At 41.7% G+C, this 20,769-nt stretch overlaps 1 protein-coding gene and 1 long non-coding RNA gene across 3 annotated transcripts; both read right to left on the bottom strand.

Annotated features, from left to right (window-relative positions):
• Window positions 1-601: 601 nt before the first annotated feature.
• Window positions 602-2,209, bottom strand: LOC117484313. Its single transcript, XM_034132789.1, has one exon. It carries the CDS (start codon window positions 2,207-2,209, stop codon window positions 602-604), a length of 1,608 nt encoding a protein of 535 aa, XP_033988680.1.
• Window positions 2,210-13,312: 11,103 nt separating this feature from the next.
• Window positions 13,313-18,746, bottom strand: LOC117484291. 2 transcript variants are annotated; one of them, XR_004556103.1, is made up of 6 exons: window positions 18,353-18,746; window positions 16,103-16,237; window positions 15,420-15,474; window positions 15,222-15,304; window positions 14,967-15,054; window positions 13,313-14,061 (listed from the first exon to the last, which is right to left on the bottom strand). It is a non-coding gene; the product is annotated as an uncharacterized LOC117484291 (long non-coding RNA). The 2 variants fall into 2 exon arrangements; XR_004556104.1 differs by lacking the exon at window positions 15,222-15,304.
• Between the last annotated feature and the right edge of the window lie 2,023 nt (window positions 18,747-20,769).

Below are 20,769 nucleotides of genomic sequence, written 5' to 3'. Positions count from 1 at the left end.
ACCATACTTTTTAACTGTACTCCTTCCTCGCTTGACCTCAAAAGGTCCAAAATAGTCAACTCCCACACGAGTGAATGGAGGTTCATCTGGAGAAACTCTGTCTCGAGGTAAATCTGCCATTTGCTGCATTCCTGGAGCTCCATTTAGTCGCCGACAAACAATACATTTTGACAGGGTTTTCCTTATAGCCACACTAGCACCAGGAATCCAGTATCTTTGTCGCAGGCTAGATAGCATGTGGTTACGACCACCGTGTCCCACATCTTGGTGTACTTGCCGTAGAATGATGTCAGAAATGTGAAGATCTTTTGCCAATATAGCAGGATGTTTAGATTCTTCAGGCATTGCTGCTCTACTGAGACGTCCTCCCACTCTCAGAACACCATCTTCAAGTACTGGGTTGAGTTTGTAGATGTGACTAGTCCTTTTCACACCTTCTCCCTTTTGCAAGCCTTTGATTTCCTCAGGAAACCTTTTTCTTTGGCAAAAGCAGATCATTTCTTTCTCAGCTTTTCGGAGGTCCTCAATAGAAAGAAAACCAGAGACCACCTGAGCCTTGATAGTCTGCATTTCCTTTTTCATCTCTCGGTCTTGTTGTTCCTTATTCAAGCCAGACTGAGCAAGAGTCAGACTCAATTGCTTCCTTTTTCAACCTGAGGATCCAACCAACCATCTTCTTCAGGTGGATCCAAGAAGAGAAGTGATTGATCAATCGGGTTACAGCATCCATCTCTTTTTCAACCTGCACAGCGTTCACATTCAGACTTATCTTGACCTCAGGGTCTTCTGGTGCCATTTCAGAGCCATCAGGGTTCACAGGCCACTGTTCTTCAGGTCCAGTGAGAAACTGAGGTCCAGACACCCATGTGTCATCTTTCAGGAGCGTTTCCACTTTGACTCCCCTGGAAGCCCAGTCGGCAGGATTGCTTGCGGTGGGAACATATCTCCACTGAGATGGATTTGATACGCTGCGTATTTTTGAAACCCTGTTTGCGACGAAGGTTCGAAACCTTAAGGTCTCATTACTGATGTACTTTAATACGGAAGTACTATCAGTCCAAAAGATGGAGTCTTTAAGTTGCATTTGCAGCTCCTTCCTACACATCTTGTCCATACGACTTGCAACCACGGCAGCCGTCAATTCCATTCGAGGGATGGTTATTGGTTTCAATGGGGCCACTCTAGCTTTTCCCATAATGAAGACACAGTGCACTTGTCCTTTGATGTTATGTAATAACAGGTAAGTCACTGTTCCATAGCCGTCTTCACTTGCATCTGCAAAGTGGTGTAGCTGAGCAGAGGTCACTTCCCCAAAATCCACCGGTTTTAGGCATCTGTCAACTTTAAACTCTTCGAGATTGCAGAGCTCCTTCAGCCAACTTTTCCACTCTTGTGCAGCTGAGGCTGGTATAATATCATCCCAACCAAGTTCCCTTCTGCACAAGTCTTGAAGAATCATCTTGGCTGATAGGACCACAGGTGCCAATATTCCTAATGGGTCAAAGATTGAGCTGACCATGGAAAGGATCCCTCTTCTGGTTATGGGTTTGTCCTTGATCATGATCTTGAACTTAAAGACATCTGACTCAACACACCACTGTACGCCCAATACTCTTTCCACAGGGAGTGTGTCATTATCCAAGTCCAGATCCTTAACTTCTTTCGCTCTCTCTATCGAAGGTATAGCAGCAAGCACGGTACGTCTGTTGCTAATCCACTTTGTGAGATGAAAACCCCCATGAGCACAAAGGGCACAAAGGTCATGATAGAGTGCCACTGCCTCCTCCTCTGAGACCACAGATGTTAGACAATCATCAACATAGAAATTGTGCAGGACAGTGTTGATTACTTTGGGGCTGAACTGCTCCCGATGGTCCTCTGCACACTTTCTAAAGGCAAAACTAGCACAACTTGGCGACGATGTAGCTCCAAACAGATGTGCAACCATTCTGTGCTCTTCTAAGTTCTGATGATGATCTCCATTTGGCCACCAGAGAAACCTCAACAGATCTGAATCCTCAGCTGGTACTCGAACCTGATGAAACATGGCTTCAATGTCTGCCATGAGTACAACAGGTTCCTTTCTGAATCTTGTCATGACTCCAACCAGTGTGCTGGTAAGATCTGGTCCCTGTAGGAGCTGCGCATTCAGCGATGTTCCCTGGAATGTAGCTGCACAGTCAAATACGACCCTGATCTTTTTCTTCATGGTGTGGTATATACCATACCCTGCCGTCACTGCGTTCCAGATCTACAACTTGCACTTTCTCTGCATAGCCCTTTGAAAGGATGTCATTCATGAAAGCGGTGTAATCAGCATGAAATGAAGCATCTTTATCAAACCTTCTCTTGAGGCTCAGTGTACGTTGTTCTGCTACTCTCCTGTTGTTTGGCATACTAACATCCCTTTTCCTTAAAGGTAAGCCAATACAGTAATGGCCATCCATCAACTTAGCAGACTTTGTGACGTACTCCATAAAGTGACAGTCCTCTCTTGACGGTCCCATCTGCTCATCCTGACTGCATTCAGGGAAATCAGCCTTTAGCTGCTGTTTCCACAGATCTTCAAGGTTTGCAACAGATATCCTATTGACAGTGACATCTGGCTGTCCACAAGTAATTTCACTACTCCTGTCTCCTCTGAGAGGTCCATTGACAGTCCAACCCAGCATAGTTTTGACTGCGTATGGGCCCCTGTCTACACCCCGAATAACTTCCCATGGCTCCAGTGCCTCAGGAACATTAGTCCCAATCAACAGGTCCACATCTGAATCAATCTCAGTAATCATTACATGTTTCAGGTGAGGCCATCTCTGAAGGTCTTTCTGCCGAGGAATGTTGCCTCGATGAACTGGCATAGTTTTCTGGGTGTAGGTGTCAGGCAGCTCACAATAATGACTGCTGTCTAATCCAGCCACATGCAGGTCAGAAACAATGTGACTTCCAACTATTTTCTCCTGACCCATTGTCCGAAGGAGAATGTCTGTTCTTCTTCCCCTGAGATTCAGTTTGTTCATCAGCCGCTCCGTGCAGAATGATGCTGAGCTCCCAGGATCCAGGAAGGCATATGTTAGGAATGTTTCATGTCCCTTCTTAGACTTTACTTGAATAGGCACTATGGAGAGAGTACAATCTGGCTCACCGGCCCCTGTAAGACCACTGGACTGAACGGAGATAAGAGCACTGCTTATAGCTTTTCCTTTAGCTTGCATTGTGTCAGTTTCTTTCTCTTTCTGATAGATATGAAGTATGCTTGGGTGCTTTAGACTGCATACTTTGCACGAGAGGCGTTTCCTACAGTCTTTACTCATGTGCCCAATACACAAGCATCCAAAACACACACCGTGTTCCCTTAAGAAAGCGATTTTCTCACTATGAGCCTTTCTTTCCAGTTGGAAACACAGATCCAGTATATGTCCACCTCCACAAAACAGGCAAACACTTGTACCTAGTGAGCCTCTCTCCTTCATTCTTATTTCAGGTTCCACTTTCTTTTCCGCTGTCGTAATAGTAGTAGCAAAGCTGCTTCCCCTCATCCTTGAACGAGGTTCAAACTTAGCTTTCCTCACATCTTTGTTGGCTGCTGGTGGAGTATCCTGTATATCTCCAAACAGTGGATCGCTCACAATATCCACCTGTCTTTCAATGAAATTAACAATATCCATGAATGTAGCTCTCCGGCCCTGCCTTTTCTGTAAATCATAGGCCAGAGTTCTCCATTTGTCCCTATATTTGTAGGGCAACTTTTTTATGATGGCTAGCATATTGCTAGGCATGTTCAACTCACACATGTATTCAAACTCTTCCATGACGTTGCAGCATCCTCTCAGAAAGAGACCGTAAGCTTGCAGAGCTCGCACATCTTCTACTTTTATTGGCTGCCATGAAAGAGCCTTTTCCATGTAGGCCGAAACAATTTTCTGTGCATTACCAAAATGCTCCTGTAGCAAAGCCTTTGCTTTGGCATATCCTCTGTCATGGGGCATATGCTGACAGCTTCTGACAAGCTCCAAAGGCTGCCCCCTGGTGTACTGTTCGAGAAAATACAGGCAGTCTTTAGGGTTGTGAGTCTTCTCCTCAATGCTGTGCTCAAAAGCTCTTATGAATGCTTGATATTGAAACGGAGAGCCATCAAAAATCTGAATTTCTTTTTTAGGCAGAAAAGAAAGAGACTGTTGCTGAACCAACATGGATGTTATTTCATTTTGTCTTTCCAAGACATTAATTAAAGGATTCTGAGCACTGCTGCTTGGTGCCGGTGCTGCTGGGTGATTGCTTTGTTGCTGTAACTGTGGATGTGATTGTGATGAACTTTGATGTATATTGGCCTCTGAGCTTCTTGTGGCTTGATGTTGCAGATGTCCATATTCTGCTTCATGTTCTCTGTGCAAAAACTGTACGTCAGACTGACCACCTGTAGGCCTGTTTGTGTCAGGCACAAATGTTTTTGCTCCAGCACTGAGTATGGCTTCCTTTCGTCCCCTTTCCAAATTAGAATGCATGCCATTGGGACTCACAGATGTGTCACTTGCAGCACGAGACCTTCCAGAGCGTCTTAGCACATTCATTTTAGCCCTTGATGCAGCTATTTCCACTTCCATTTCCAGTTGCTCCCTCTTTTTCCTGAGCTCTTCCTCTTGTTCATCCAATGCATGTTTGTCTTTTAATAACCTTTGTCGTGCCAAGAGAGCGGCCATGTCAGCCTCAGCTTTGGTGCATGATGATGTAGTTGAAACACTGGACCTGGTTCCAGCAAAGCTCCGCTTGCGAGACCCAATGCTTCGTATGTTTGAAACACTGTCGCTTGGTTTTATTTCATCTTGTGCTTCAGAAGTTTCAACATTTCTCCCAGAGTGTTTTGAAACATGAGACATACTTTGTTGGTGTTCATCAGATATCTCAATTGAGGGAACATGTGCAATGGTGCTGCTCGGTTGTTTCCCAGTTTCAGAAAGCCATTGCTTGACATCGTCGATAAATCCATTATTGTATTTCAGTGTCTTGGCAAACCATACATTTTGTTTTTCCTGTTCGTCTGCAGGAAGAAGAGGAATTACAGACTTGTGTAACAGGGTGGTTTCTTTAACCAGTTGAATTAAATGCTCAAGTTGAGTTTGTATTTGTGAGGCATTGTCATCCCTTTGCATGAGATCCTTCATTGTTTTAATCACACTTTTCATTTTGTGAACCTTTGATTGACGTTCCTTTTGGAGCTTTTCCATTTTATTTGCCAAAGCCTTGGCAGTGAGTATCGACTCTCTCTTCTGTTCATCCATTTTTGCCACATTGACATCTGAATTTGATCCACTTATTGACATATCCCTTTAATGTTTTAATGAATGAACAACAAATGCTCCAATCCACACAGCCAAACGCTCAGTAAATCACTGCTGCCGACAATAGACAACCTCTAGCGGCACAAACCACCACACGCAAGCAAAAGTCAGTCCCCAATGGACACGCAGCAGTAACTATGCTAACATCACCCATGTTATACCAGAGAAACTTTCATAGCAGCGTTGTGATGCCAAACAGCGTCAATTCAGACTGACACACATTCACTTAAGGGGAACTGGGGATATGTATCAGCTGCTTGTGTGACAGTCAGACAGTGAATACTTTAGAGCCGTGTGAGCTACCCGGAGCTAACGGGAGAATAAACTCCCGTGGAAGAGCAGCCAGCACTGCAGCGGTCGGTAAATGCCGCTGAAACACATTAATAAACAATGAACCACGGCACTCTGGAGAAAAGTATATGGTTGGAGAAGTAGTTATTTAATTTAATCTGGCTTCGTATGATTAAAAGTAACACAATCATCGACCCGACGCAGTCCCCCGTTGTTGTTGTTGTTGTGAGCTCCGTTGGGGAGACAATCAGCCATGTAAACGGTGACGTCATGACGCAGCAGCGGCAGCTCTGGGCGGTGTGAACAGAGCGGGAGCAGAAAAGGGAAACCGGAGCTGAACCAGAAAAGCTCTAGCTAGGAGCTAGAGAGGGAAAAGCGCTGGTGTGAAAGCCGCATATGTGGCTTGTATCCTGGATTATATGTTTAAGTCATGGATGTTTAAAGTTCATATTTGTCTAATATTAGTTTACTTTTCATTAATGAAGTATGACGCTGCGCTGTCAGTACACTTGTCCCTGTTTGTGATTGGTCAAATGTTGCTAACCCCGCCTATTGCGGCAGTAATCTTTCAAACAAAGTGCCGCGAGGGACTAAACAAGAGAAAAACACTGTGGACGCGCAAAAACTCAGTCTTTCCAACAGTATGCGTTTGACCTTTTATTTTTTCAAGCAAAAGTTCAATAGTCCATATCCATATATTCTTTTATGCGTGCATGTGTGCATGCGTGCGTGCGTGCGGTCAACAAAAATGGTCCTTCTCCAGCTCACTCCCCCTCCATCTATCACAAAGTGTGGAGGTAAAAGCAACCGGATATAACCGCAAACGTCACCACACCAATCCTTTGACACGCCCACCACCTATAGTGACTCAAAAACATGTACCGTAATAAACACAGAAACTACTACTTCAAATGTGGCTCCTACACCGCCCCTTTCACATGAACGCGCTCTCAGCTGGACAGAGAAACCCTGGCTTGATTTACCGAGTTGATAACCAGCGTCGTAGGACCGCTTAGTGAGATCTCGTTTGTTAGGGTTAGTTAAAGGGCCCATGTCATGCTTTTCCGGTTATTACCCGTCCCCTTGTGTGTTATGAAGGTTTTTATGCATGTAAACGGTGTGCAGAGTCAAAACCCTCAAAGTACACCCTGTAGCAAGTAAAACTCTAACACAGAAAATACCTCCCCAAAACGCCTCGTTGGAGATACGTCACTGCCCATTTGAGTCTTCCATTTAGTTCCGGGTACGGCATGATGTCATGCGGTACCCGGAACGAAATGGACCAATCCCGAAGAGCTATGGCCACACCCAGCGGCGCTGGCCGCACCCTCTGCCAGCCTAACATTTACTGTTGGAAGCTCTGGTTCAGTTCACAATCGATCCAGTCATGCCAATGCCAAGGACCTGTTTCCTGAAATGTGAGGAGAAATCTGAGCTGTTTGTCCTACCGACGGAAGAACCACGACGAAGTCAGTGGTTGAAATTTCTTTTTAACACTGTTCCTTCAGAGGTTCGAAGAACGTTACTGTGTGCGCGACATTTCACAGACGAAAGCTTCCAAAACATTGCCCAGTTTGAGGCCGGATATGCACAGCATTTGAAACTGAAGGACGATGCTATTCCTAGTTTGTTTGGACCGTTTGGAGCAGGGGAAGATTCGGGTACACAACCTGTAAGTTTGCATTGTTATTTGTGTATTTATCAAACAAGGTATCTACCACGACTGTTTAAATGTGTAAACATGTTTCGGACTGCTAAGCCAGTGCTAACTGTGCTAACTAATGGCGCATTTCCACTACACGGCCTCGCACGGCCTCGCTCTGTATGGCTAGGCCTCGTTAGGACTGGCTCACTTTATGGCGCATTTCCATTACAGTTTAGGAACTGGGGTAGTATCTATAGTAACGCAGTGTAGGCGGAGCCGTGACGTCATCTTCAATGAGAACCCCAGAAAAACAACACAGCCGTTAGCTGTTAGCACTCAGAGCTCACAGCTCCTCATATATGTTCAGAAACTAGACAAAAGTTAAACAAGTACAAACCACAGACTGTCTGTGTCATGGCGAATACAGTCGCTGCTTTATTTATGTCTGTATAGGCCGTTGTTGTGAGTGTGGACGGTCGGAGCATATACTGCGTTAGCTTAGCCAATCTCCATTTAGAAAACACGCATTTTAAAAGGTTTTTCGCCTGCCGTCTGTCTGCAGACTTGTCAAAGCATTAATTCATGGTTTTTACTAACCGGTATCAGTATGTTGTTACTTCGGCATCATTTTGAAACGTGTATTACAATTAAATCACGGTCAAATATGTCCATCTTGTTGTAGTTGTAGCCCCCTTGCCAGCGATTCTCTCTCTAGTTTAGCATACTCAGCCCGACTCAGCCTCGTTGTCTCTGGCCCTAGACCCACGATTTTATGAGGCCAGAAAAACTGTGAATTAGGACCCGCCGGCCGGTACTAGGCCAAGTGGAAACGCAACCAAAAACGGGCCGCTGACGTCACAGCCCTCTTAAACCGTGCTCCGCGCTGTAGTGGAAACGCGCCATAAGTTGCTAGCGTTTCCATATCAACTCTAATATCAGCAGATGGCCTTACATACATGTATGTATCTCATAGCAGGAGAATGTCTGCATTCACACACGAAATACTCATAGACAGTATACTCCAGGTGATTTACCGTACAGTCAGTCGCGAAACGTAATTACATTATAGCTGGCGTTCCGAGCGTGTATGCTACCGAGCTAAACAACAAGGCTACTAAGAGCTAGACATGAGTTTGCTCGGAAAAACATTGTTTTTATGCCAGCTACAATGAATGTAGCAGACTACCCATATAAGATTGCAATTGTAAACATGTGCTTGATAGCCTAATATGAACCACTATATGTTGTTCATAGTATAGTATAGCATATTGAACAACTGAACAACTAGCAAACGTAGATTAGCATTGTAATCCAGCTGGCAAGCTGACGAACATCAAACAACTAAGTTTATTTCACACTTCCAGCAGAGACAACGGGGAAATCCCCTCTCTTTGCCCGCTCACAGACCCCAAAGGACGGTACATTACAGTTGGCTTTCCTCCGACGCTGATAGCATGTATAGCTAACAAGGCTAGCTATACATGCTAGCGGGAAACATTGTATTCATGCCAGTTACAATGAATGACCGAACGTAGCAGACTACCCGTATAAGATTGCAATTATAAACACGTTATTGCTAGCCTAATATGAACCACTAGCTTTTGTTCATAGTAGTTTTATTACACTCCATTATAGTTGCCGTTCCTCCGACCTAACGTTCATATCGTGTTTGCTAACAAGGTAAACAAGAAAGCTAGGTTAGCATATTAGCTGGCAAGCTTACTGTGTTGATTACATAGATGGATTAGATAGATCCACACTCCTACCACAACTACTACTAACAAACAACTAAGTTTCTCTAATATTTTGTGATTTGCATTTGATTTCGTCCAGCCAGATCCTGGCGGACAATACATGACGGGGACGGGACTACCACACTGAGGCCTCGCCCTAAAAAGCCCCGGCTGCGATAGGCAAGATGCCGACAACGGGGAGGAATGGATGATATACCGTGTATATATGTATATTTATGTTCATTTTGTACATTTCTAAAAATAAAGTTTGATGGAAATACTTAGTAGGCCTATCCTTTCTTCCCTGAATTATTTGCTCCTATAACATATTATTCATATATAGCAAACCATGATTTGATTTCTCATCAAACAGTAGTAGTTTATTACAGGTAAAAATAACTTACTCTTCTCTAACAACAGTTGTAGGTACAGTTCGGTTAGTTAGCGTATAAAATATACGGCTGTACCGACGCCATTATAAGACTGATGTTCCGAGAGCGAGCCGAAAAAAGCACTGTTAGACATGGGCGGAGCCTCTCTGGTGGTTGACTAATCAGAACAGAGTGGCCGAGCTGACCAATCGGAGCACACTAGGCTCACAGGGAGGGGGGGCGCAAGAGCTCCAACGAGTCGTTTAGTGGAGAGAGTGAATACTGCTGAATACACATACTTTACATGCTGTATGCGAAACCAATGTGAGTTTGGAAAATTGGACAGTATAAATCTATTTTAGTATACCTCAACAATGTAATTATGATCAGTGGAAATGGCCATGACATGGGCCCTTAAATGGCGCGTTTCCACTACACGGCCTCGCTCGGCCCCGCTCGGTATGGCTGGGCCTCGTTAGGACTGGCTCACTTTATGGCGCATTTCCATTACAGTTTAGGAACTGGGGTAGTATCTATAGTAACGCAGTGTAGGCGGAGCCGTGACGTGATCTTCAGAGAACCCCAGAAAAACAACACAGCCGTTAGCTGTTAGCACTCAGAGCTCACAGCTCCTCATATATGTTCAGAAACTAGACAAAAGTTAAACAAGTACAAACCACAGACTGCCTGTGTCATGGTGAATACAGTCGCTGCTTTATTTATGTCTGTATAGGCCGTTGTTGTGAGTGTGGACGGTCGGAGCATATACTGCGTTAGCTTAGCCAATCTCCATTTAGAAAACAAGCATTTTAAAAGGTTTTTCCCCTGCCGTCTGTCTGCAGACTTGACAAAGCATTAATTCATGGTTTTTACTAACCGGTATCAGTATGTTGTTACTTCGGCATCATTTTGAAACGTGTATTACAATTAAATCACGGTCAAATATGTCCATCTTGTTGTAGTTGTAGCCCCCTTGCCAGCGATGCTCTCTCTAGTTTAGCATACTCAGCCCGACTCAGCCTCGTTGTCTCTGGCCCTAGACCCGCGATTTTATGAGGCCAGAAAAACTGTGAATTAGGACCCGCCGGCCGGTACTAGGCCAAGTGGAAACGCAACCAAAGACGGGCCGCTGACGTCACAGCCCTCTTAAACCGTGCTCCGCGCTGTAGTGGAAACGCGCCATAAGATAACTCAAACATATCCAGGGTCTGTTGAACTGGCTTCGTAGTACAGGGCACAGGTGGCTGCATAGCAGCGCTAATGTCAAAGACACAAACATTATAGGCCTACATTATATATTTATTTTACCAGGATGCAGTGACACAAATATTTGGGAAGGCTTAGCCTTCCCTAGCCTACAGTACCCGCCGCCCCTGGTACTTGTTTAACTTTTGTCCAGTTTCTGAACAGATATGAGGAGCTGTGAGCTGTGAGCTCTGAGGGCTCTGTTGGTTTTGTGCCTACACTGCGTTACTATAGTTACTACCCCAGTTCCAGTGGCGGCCGGTCCATAGGGGCGCTAGGGGCGCCGCCCCACCTCTTCCCATATTAAAAAATAAAAATAAAAATAAAAATAAAAAATATATTTTAAAAAATATATATATTTTATTTTTATTTTTAATGAACAAGGTAAATATTATATAATTGATATCAGTAAAATGTATAATCTACAATAAAATCTCGTTTAAAATTGTGTTACGATGTCTAAAGTTACTGATAAGTCACATGTTTCCTGCCTGGCCTTGCCCGTGTACCTTCTCTCGTCTGGGGCGCTAAGAGAGGAGCCCTCAACCAGTGCAGCAGCAGCCACTAGCAGCTGACTGTTGCTATCTGTAACGTGTAAACTATGCCGCGAAAACATAATTTCAGCCAATCAGCGTCGTCAAATATGACGGTCACGGGGCGCCAATGTCAGCGCCCCGTGCAGTCTGTGAGTAGTTTGGACAGTGACTCGTATCCGGTTGACGCAGTAGTTGATGAGGATGGCTTCGTGTGCAGGTGGAGTCTCCGGACCTCGGTCCCCGCCTAATTCTGTTCAAGAGCTAATCTCCAATCCTTTCGAAAGGAGAAGTTTGGCAGATAAATTGTTGCTTAAAGACCTTGGACCGGACCAACCCGATTTGAATATATCGCAGCAATCTCGTGAAAAAGACAAAACTTATACACGAGGCTTCGCAAGTAGCTGGTACACAAAAAAGGCTTGGCTAGCTGGATGCAAACAGGTAAATGCTGTCTTTTGTTTCCCATGCTTGGATATCACTTTATATGTAGAGAGAAGGTTGTTAGAAGTTTATTAATAAGTGGGCATTTATCACAAAAGTGATTGTTCTGTCTCCACGTTTGTTGCATTGTCTGTGATGTATTTTCCAACGGTTATAGCTCCTGTCCTGTCCCAGCAACACTACACGGTTTGCAGCTCCACCACATTTTTGGTTTATCTTCGGTGTCGCTTAAAATCTGCTTCCCATCGGACTAAAACCTCCACGTAATCTGAAGACAGATACTTGAAGTTATTTAAACCTTTTGCAAACGTTATGTTCTTTCTTGCTCTAGCCTTGCCAGTTACATTGTACATAACACATATATTATCATTATGCTAACTGGTTGTTCGTGTTAGACGATGTAGCTTTTTCATTTCTGAGTTATTGCTACACTGAAAAAAAAGTGGAGTGACATTTACTTAGAAAAACCTCTGTAACAATATTCCACGCAGAAATTGTAAGTAAATTTAACAACCTATATTTCAAGTAAATTCTACTTACAGTTCAGAAGTGTTTCTAACAACAGGTACACAAGTAAACTTTACTGTGCTTTCTGTTTTTGTTATTTAAGTGTACTCACTATTGCATAGTATTTTTTACTTAAATATATAAGTAATATTTACATAATATTTCTTCTTCTATTTAATTTTACTCACTATTGCATAGTATTTTTTACTTAAATATATAAGTAATATTTACATAATATTTCGTCTTCTATTTAAGTGTACTCACTATTGCATAGTATTTTTTACTTAAATATATAAGTAATATTTACATAATATTTCTTCTTTTATTTAAAAGTGTACTCACTATTGCATAGTATTTTTTACTTAAATATATAAGTAATATTTACATAATATGTATTCTACCTTTAACAGCAATACCCTGTTAAATATGGGCATACAAAACATGAAACAATGTACTCTTTAAAACAGCAACTTTATGTTTTGAAACACTGGTACCAGCCAGGACTAAGCAACAGTTTACAATGGTTTAAACATATGCAATCTGGTGCACACAGCACCTACATCGGTGCAGCTAAACAGAATGTTAGAACACTTTTTACCGATAGTCTCAGTGAAGATGAAACATTCTTAAAACAACATTCTCTGGCTGATCCTGAGGACAGAATTCACAGTGATCTATTTCAGTACATCTCAGATAAAATGTCCAATGACATTTACAAAAGTGTCATTTTTATGGAATAGGATTAGGGCCATGCTCAAAACATTAATTATTTTAGTTTTCAAGTCAGAATTCCGACTTAAAAAAAAAAAATCACATGTGGCCCTGATCATATTCAGCACATCTATACAGTACAATGACTTTGCAAGAAAACTAAGTGCAATCACTCATCCCTGACATCCCTTGCTTTTAGTGTTATAGACAGGGGTGCACATAACTGGTACGCAGGTACGCATGCGCGGCAACAATCTGAAATGCGTACCGTCACATGTGTCACAAAGCGCATTTGCGTACCGACGTACATGTGAAGCTTTTCCAGAAGGCGGTTAGATCACCGTGCCTCCGTGTGCACAGACAGGGCAGCTGTTAACGTCGGTCTGTACAGCAGCCCTGCGCTAAAACAACTGATCACAACGTGCACACTCTGTAGCTCCGAAGCTCTGTACTGTACTCCACTACCCCCCCCCCCCCCCCCCCCCGTTGACAATCGCCAGAAGTTGGAGTACCAAACACTGACTCCAGGTACTCATCTGAGTACCTCACTGAGAAAGTTGTGTGCACCCCTGGTTATAGAGAATAATTACACAATATGAAGTTGTACAGTGGCCCTGAGAATTCAACGCACTCAAGAAAACATACAAAACACAATCAAATGAAGAAAAAATCTTCACCAATTTGACATGTGCCTCATTGAGCTGCAAATACTCAAAGCACAACAAATGAAACTGTTTCCAGGGGAAACTAAAAAGTGCTGTGTCAAGAACCCCCTAAACAAGGTTTTGAAACATTATCTTAACAATATACAAAACATGTAGTTGTACAAAGTGGGCTCAGGCAAAACATATGAAAAAGGTCACTGTTGCTAGACACCATAAATACCAAGTATTTCCTCTGAACTGCAAGTTGAAGAAACACCTTTGCATACACTTAGGCTACAAGTTTGTTGCACAATGCATGGACTTTTGGAGACATCTTCAGGACATTTAGCTCAAGAAAGAGCTTCTGAAATACCTCAAAAGTGTATTTCATCTTCGGTGGATAACTTAAGTTCATTGCATATATGAAGCCCATGAGCAGAAGGCAAGCCTTTGACACACATCTGCAGTCATCAAGAACCTCACTTCCCTCGATGATGATGGACACATCGGCAGGGCCTTCGTGTGCTGCACTTCCACGGAGGACAACTATTTTCATGACGTGCTCAGCATAGTCCTCTCTGACGATTTCTTTGCTCACATCCTGTCAAAACATGTGAATTGGTGTTGAGATACACTATACTGTACATGTTTTCTTTTAAGTGACTGAATATGCAAAAGGTGATTCATTAGGTTAAAGTGCTGGACAATCAATCAAAATGTTATCGAAACTGCAATATTGCCTACAACAATTTTCAAATCGCAGCAGGTGCGATATTTGTAAAAGGAAAAATGTGTGTCAAAGTAGCATTTTAAATGTAATATTGTCGTGCTGCAGAGATGCCTACACATCATATTCTACAGTCTAAAGAAAACATTTTTGTTTGCTACAAATCCTCGCAAAAATCACACCATGATCATTTAAAAAGGTTTCAATGAAAATGAGAATAATGGTGATCATTTCCTGATATCGCAATTGCAATATCAGTTAAAATAATTGCAATTACATCTTTTTTTTTTAATCGTTCAGCCCTAGTATTTAACTAACTATTGATTTTATAGTTCCTTTCCTTTTGTAGATAAAGACGAGGTAAGTTATGTAGGGAATTTGTAGTCACTTTTTATTTCTTGGTTTAAAAAAGCTGCTCTGTTCCAAGCAGGAAGTAAAAGCTGGTATAGTACTGGATTCAGTTTAGCAAAAATGAGGTGGGATCGGAGGTTTAAAGGCTCAAATCTTCAATTCTACTGAAAACCAAATTATGAATCAGAATGTAAAAAAAGATCATTAGAGAAAGAATGAAAAAAAGAATGAATGGAATAAAGTAAAATGTTTGCTTTTATTTTAAATATATTAAATACCAATTTATTTCATCTAAATGTTAAACTTAATTAAAAAGACATGCCTTTTCCACATACTAGCATGAGTCACTAACCTGTAGAGATATCCATTTACAAATATTGAAGAACAGACAACATGTTTATGGATACAACAATCATCAGAACATTTACCTGGTAGTCTTTGATGAGTTCCTCTGTACTCTCCAAGGAACTCCATCAAGCAGCGGATGATGGCATCTCGTCTATCTTCTACATGTAGCTGTTAAAACAGACAAGTACATTATTGTAGAGAGAAAGCAAAAGATGTTGCGTAATGGTCAATTGAACCTGCTACAAAAGAAGGCACCAACTAGGTGCAAGGATGCAAAGCAGGATCAAGCTGTGCATACAAATGAGTTGATAAACATTTAACTTAAAACCATTTACATGTTTTAGCCTGTAGTGCTTTAACAATCCTGTCCTTTTGTTAGATTCAAAGCTACATGTTTTGCACACCCATCTAGTGGAATCTGAAAAAAACACAAATTAATTCAATTCAATCTTTAAACCTCTTGAAACTAAACCATGTTACAAAAACATTTATGTCAACTTAAACTTCTAACAGTACTGAGTTGATCAACTTACTCTGCATTAGCTGTCGAAGACAAAATTGCTGAATGACTCAATTTCCCTTGGTAACCTGTGAAATATATAGAAAGTACATTATAAATTAATTATGTAAATTACAGAACTTACTGTCTTGCAATTTATTGCTTAAATATGAACACATCAATATACATTCAGAGCCATTTTTATCATGTAAAATGTTATTTAAAAAAATAATTCTATCACACATGTATACATACAACTTGTCACTGCATTCAAGGCTAATCAATACGCAAAGTAAAAATAACGTAATAATACTTTTATCCAAAATACAACCCTTCAATACAATGACAGACCTCCGGTTCTTCATAACTGCTTTATCCATAGCTTCTTAACCTCCTTGTGTTTTTCAAATTTGAGTAAATGTATCACTACATTTACTCAGACAGCAGAATTTATACCTCTCTGAGCTCTGCCACACCATCTCCCTTCCTCCGCCACCCAATGCACACTAAACGCTACTTAAAGGCTGTGCTAATCTGCTATTTTTCGACAGTATTTACATTTAGCTTTGTTTGTATGGTGTTGGCTGAAGACTAAGTGTGACCACATAACTTATCGATGTGACTGAAATTTGGTCGGTAACAGATTAAGAATGTTGGTTTTGACGACTTTTTTAATTTACCTAGCCCTACACAATATACAATTATTTGTAAAGTTACCTCCATGGTCAGGTGTCTTGTCTTGCTGTTGTAACTTGATGCTGTTGTACAGTGAGAGGGCACTGTAATTTCAACAGGCTGCTGGAGGAAAACACCAACCATCAAATGAAATGTTGCCTAAGAACAAAAACAAAACTGAAAAGGGAAGGGAACAGATAAGCATGATTAGCTAACATAATGCAAGCACATCTAGTTAGCCCTATATCATTAAAGTCACTGTTACTATAGAAGACATTGCAATTAATATAAAGTAAAAAAGGATGAATATATATATATATATATATATATATATATATATATATATATATATATATATATATATATATATGAAAGGATGAATATATATGAGACACAGAAATAGTATTGTTATCAGTGGCGGCTGGTCAATAAAGGGCGCCGACCTTTTCCTCCCTAGTGGAAAGTGTTTTGTTTTTCAAATAATGAAATAAATAAAATGAAATGTCACTAATCATCAGAATGTAACTTTAATGTACAATAATGTGTTTTAAACCGTAGGAATACATTCTCTGAGTATGGCGTTATTTTTATCTCTTGTCCTGGGTGGCAGATTACGTCACTTCCGCCGCCTAAAACCCAGGAGCTAATGGTACATTAGCAAAACAAACGCAATTTGTTTGTGTGCAAAAGGTGCACGTTCCCCTCAACTGTTTCAATTGTATTGTTTACTCTCAGTACAGCACCACTTTCCGAACAGGAAATGCACGCTAATACAAAATAAAATCGCAATGACACTTATTATATATATATATTTTTTTTTTTATATAAATAAATAACGATATCTTGTATAGTTACACCCGCTAGACAACAGTGGCGGGTTCGACAAACAACCGTGTTGGCCGGGTGCACCGCGGCGGAGGTGGGGAGGTTCCAGCCCTGAACCTCTACCCCGCTGCGGGACCCGTGGTGGGACCCGTCAGACCGTGCGTCGTCGGCCGGCCGGGAAGGAAGAGACACGCAAAGTGGGGGAAGTCCCCCACCCCAACGCAGCACACCCTCCCGGTCATCAGAGTCGAACCCGCAGTTCGGAAGAACCAACCGCCAGAGCAGCAGAACTAGGCCGTGGGCATGGTGGGTCGCGTTTGCCATTCGATCACAGAGCGGAGAGGAGAAAAATGCAACAAAACATGTCAAAATCTGTTAATATATGGATGAGTGGGAGGGGGGGCTGGACACTGGCCGTGGGGGGACACCCGGACCGGGCAGTGTCCCAGTTAGAAGGAACCGGGTGAAATAGCCAACAAAATAAAAATGAATAGAACCGGGGAAAATGTGAAAAAAAGTGTCCGAAAATAGGCACTCGTGAGGCGGGGAGAGTCCCCTGTCAACTCCCGTTACATTCCTCCATGGTATCATTTGAGCGAAAAATGGCTTTTACGAGAACCAGGCTGGGGGGGTCAAAAGGGCTTGACCAAGGCCGACCCAAAGTGCATGGTGAGCGGACTCATCACCTCCGTGATGAGTCCTTCGGGGGGCCGGGAAAAAAACGTGTTCAGGATCGTCACTTCCTGTACTGCAGGAATCTTCAATAGCCGCGTTCACACCGGAACATCAGCCGTTAGCTGTTAGCACTCAGAGCTCACAGCTCCTCATATTTGTTCAGAAACTAGACAAAAGTGAAACAAGTACAAAACGCAGACTTGTCAAAGCATTAATTCATGGTTTTTACTAACCGGTATCAGTATGTTGTTACGGGCCGGGTCAAACCAAACTGTGCTAAGTGCTGCACTGGAAAAGCGCCAACAGTGAATCCATCGAGGCAAACACACAGACACACTTACCTTTTAAATCGCGCTGTTCATATTTAATTGGAAATATAATATTCCTTGACCACTTTGTCCTTCTCTAGGCTGCAGTGAAACTGACCGCATCACGTAGCGTCGCACATACTGTTGAGTATTTCTTTTGTCGAGCTGGAGCCATGAACACCCCCCTCTCCCGAAATAAAAAACTATTCAAATTTTTAAAAGTGCGCCATAGTTTCCATTATAAACGGCGAATGTTGTCGTAGCCGACAACTTTGAAGCTTCAAATAAGCCATTAAAAAAAATATATTATATCTGATGTGTGCAACTTGCATGAAACCGGGCTAAGTTTGCTAGCACGATAATGAGCTAGTTAACCAGCTAATGTTAGCTAACTTAGCCTTACATTTTTAATAACCAAATACTGACTTCAGCTGACAAGCTAATAGGAATATAACAAGTTAACCAAGCACATAAACATACTCACATGACTCCACATCGATGAATATTCAAATGAAATGGTCGACCAAGCAGTCTTCAAGTTCCACTCAAATGTCAACCTTCTGAGTAGACTGTCCGTGCATGTCTGCGGGGGCAACGTGCGGGAAATACTCTCCTATGACGTCACCCACAGTTAACTTGCATTTCCCATGTACATTTTAATAGCTTTAACAGGTTGTACAGTCAATACAATAATTTAGGTAATATTTACTTGGTGCTATTGTTAAAATTCACTTATCAAAATGAAGATTCAAAATTACATAGAAACACAAGTAACACATTAAATAAAAGGAGACATTTGGAGTAAAATTACTGAAATACTAATGTATTGTAGAATTTAAACATATAATCAAAGTAATATTTACAAAGCCAAAAAGTCCTTTTTTTCAGTGTATATGTAAATAAGCCTGTTTGTAAATAATCCTCAGAGAAACAAAGAAAAAACACAATTTATGACATTTTGTGCTGTGGTTATTTTTTTTAAATTGCATTTATTCACAGTTCAGTTTGAAATGCTGTAGTGACTTGTATTGAACCACTTAAATATTTATAATTAATACTACTGAAAAGATGCTATTAATTTTATATCCCACATGCAGTTCACTGTAAAGCTACTTGGTGGAGGTGTTGGTTCATAAAACATGAACAGTTTTAAGAAAGAAAAAAACAGACCAGTTCTGAGAACACAAATTCCTGGTAAAGTAGTAGATGTTCAGGTTGATAAATAATATTTTCCACACTGAAGATTATGGAGGTATTGATCAGTCTTCTCATATTTTTAAGCCTCGATTTCTCCTTTCCCCCCCCCTCTAACATCACCAGAAGTCATCATTTAAGGGGTCATTTCTCGAAAAAAATGTCCCCCGGGTAGGTCACTGCCGGTACGTCAAGAGCCCCACCAAAAAAAAAGACCACCGGCCGCCACTGCCCAGTTCCTAAACTGTAATGGAAACGCAGCATAAAGTGAGCCTGGCCTACCAAGGCCTAACTATACCATACTAAGCCGTGCCAGGCCCTGCAGTGGGAATGCGCCATAAGTGAATGGGTGCTGCAAAAACTATATAAAGTATTTTTCCATTCAATGTGTGCGGCAAAAAAATAATCACCATGGGACACTGTGCTGACATACCTACCAAACGTCATCTCATAATTCAGAGAGCTGATTGGCTGTAAGTACGTGTGCCGCGAAAATAGTAATTGTGTGTGAAGAGGAGACGAGAGAGAGCAGTTTATAGCGATTCAAATCAGTAAAACGGAAAGAAAATGAATGAAGTTGACCATCTACTTCAGCTTTGGTAAGTTCATTTTATGTCATATCTTTTGTTGATCTTCTGTGTTTTGCCTATAGGCTATTGCTCTGCTGGATCGATTGATATTAGGCTTGTTTGAGACGAGCTGCGGCTCGCCTCGAAAGTAGACGAGAATAGCCGATCGCAGCCGGGGGAGGTCTCAAAAAGCTCGCCTGAAGTCGGACAGCTCGGAGTCGGCTTCTTCTTCTTCTTCTTCTTCTTCTTCTTTTCTCGGTTTTTTGGCAGATTTCAAACAACTTTGCATACTGCCACCTCCGGAGTCGGCTTGACTCGGTTTGCATTTATAAATGCACACGGCATCTATTGCACGTCTGTCCGTCCTGGGAGAGGGATCCCTCCTCTGTTGCTCTCCTTTCCCCTTTAAACTGTGGGTTTTTCTCTGGAAGTTTTTCCTTGTATGATGTGAAACGTAAGGACAGAGGGTGTCGTATTGTCATACTGATATTCTGTACAAACTGTGAAGTCCACTGAGACAAATGTAACATTTGTGATATTGGGCTATATAAATAAACATTGATTGATTGATTGATTGATTGATTGATAAAGAATGGACAAATGTGTTTAATCGTTAATGTCAGATATGTACTAAGTAAATACATTTGTTCCTGCTCAAGATTAGATTCAACTTTATTGTTATTGCACAGATTACAGGTACTGAGACAACGAAATGCAGTTTAGCTTCTAACCAGGAGTGCATAAAGCAGTAAAGTGAAAAGTAATGTACACAATCTACAGAATAAAATATAGAATGAATTGAATGATGAATAAACAGTGAGGGGTATGAATACACTATACACAGTAGCCTAGCCTAGTATGAACAGTGTGTTGTATGAATATGCTAAGATATATAAAGTATGACAACGGTAAGCAGTGCAAGTATAGTATACAAATATATAGATATTCATTTAATGATGATAAACATTGTGGAACAATGATGAAAAATGTGAATGGAAGTGGCGACGTAAAACTGACACAAAACAACAACACACTTTTGCCGAGCCAATTGGAGAGTTTCATCCCCAGCACGGGGTAAAGCCCACCAATGAGCGCTCAGCTCGAGATCCCAGCAAGTTGTTTCCCATCAAGCATTTCG

Source organism: Trematomus bernacchii, unplaced genomic scaffold, assembly GCF_902827165.1.
Source record: "Trematomus bernacchii unplaced genomic scaffold, fTreBer1.1, whole genome shotgun sequence".
In the NCBI taxonomy this organism is placed as follows: Eukaryota; Metazoa; Chordata; class Actinopteri; order Perciformes; family Nototheniidae; genus Trematomus; species Trematomus bernacchii.
This window is presented reverse-complemented; position numbering and strand designations above follow the sequence as displayed.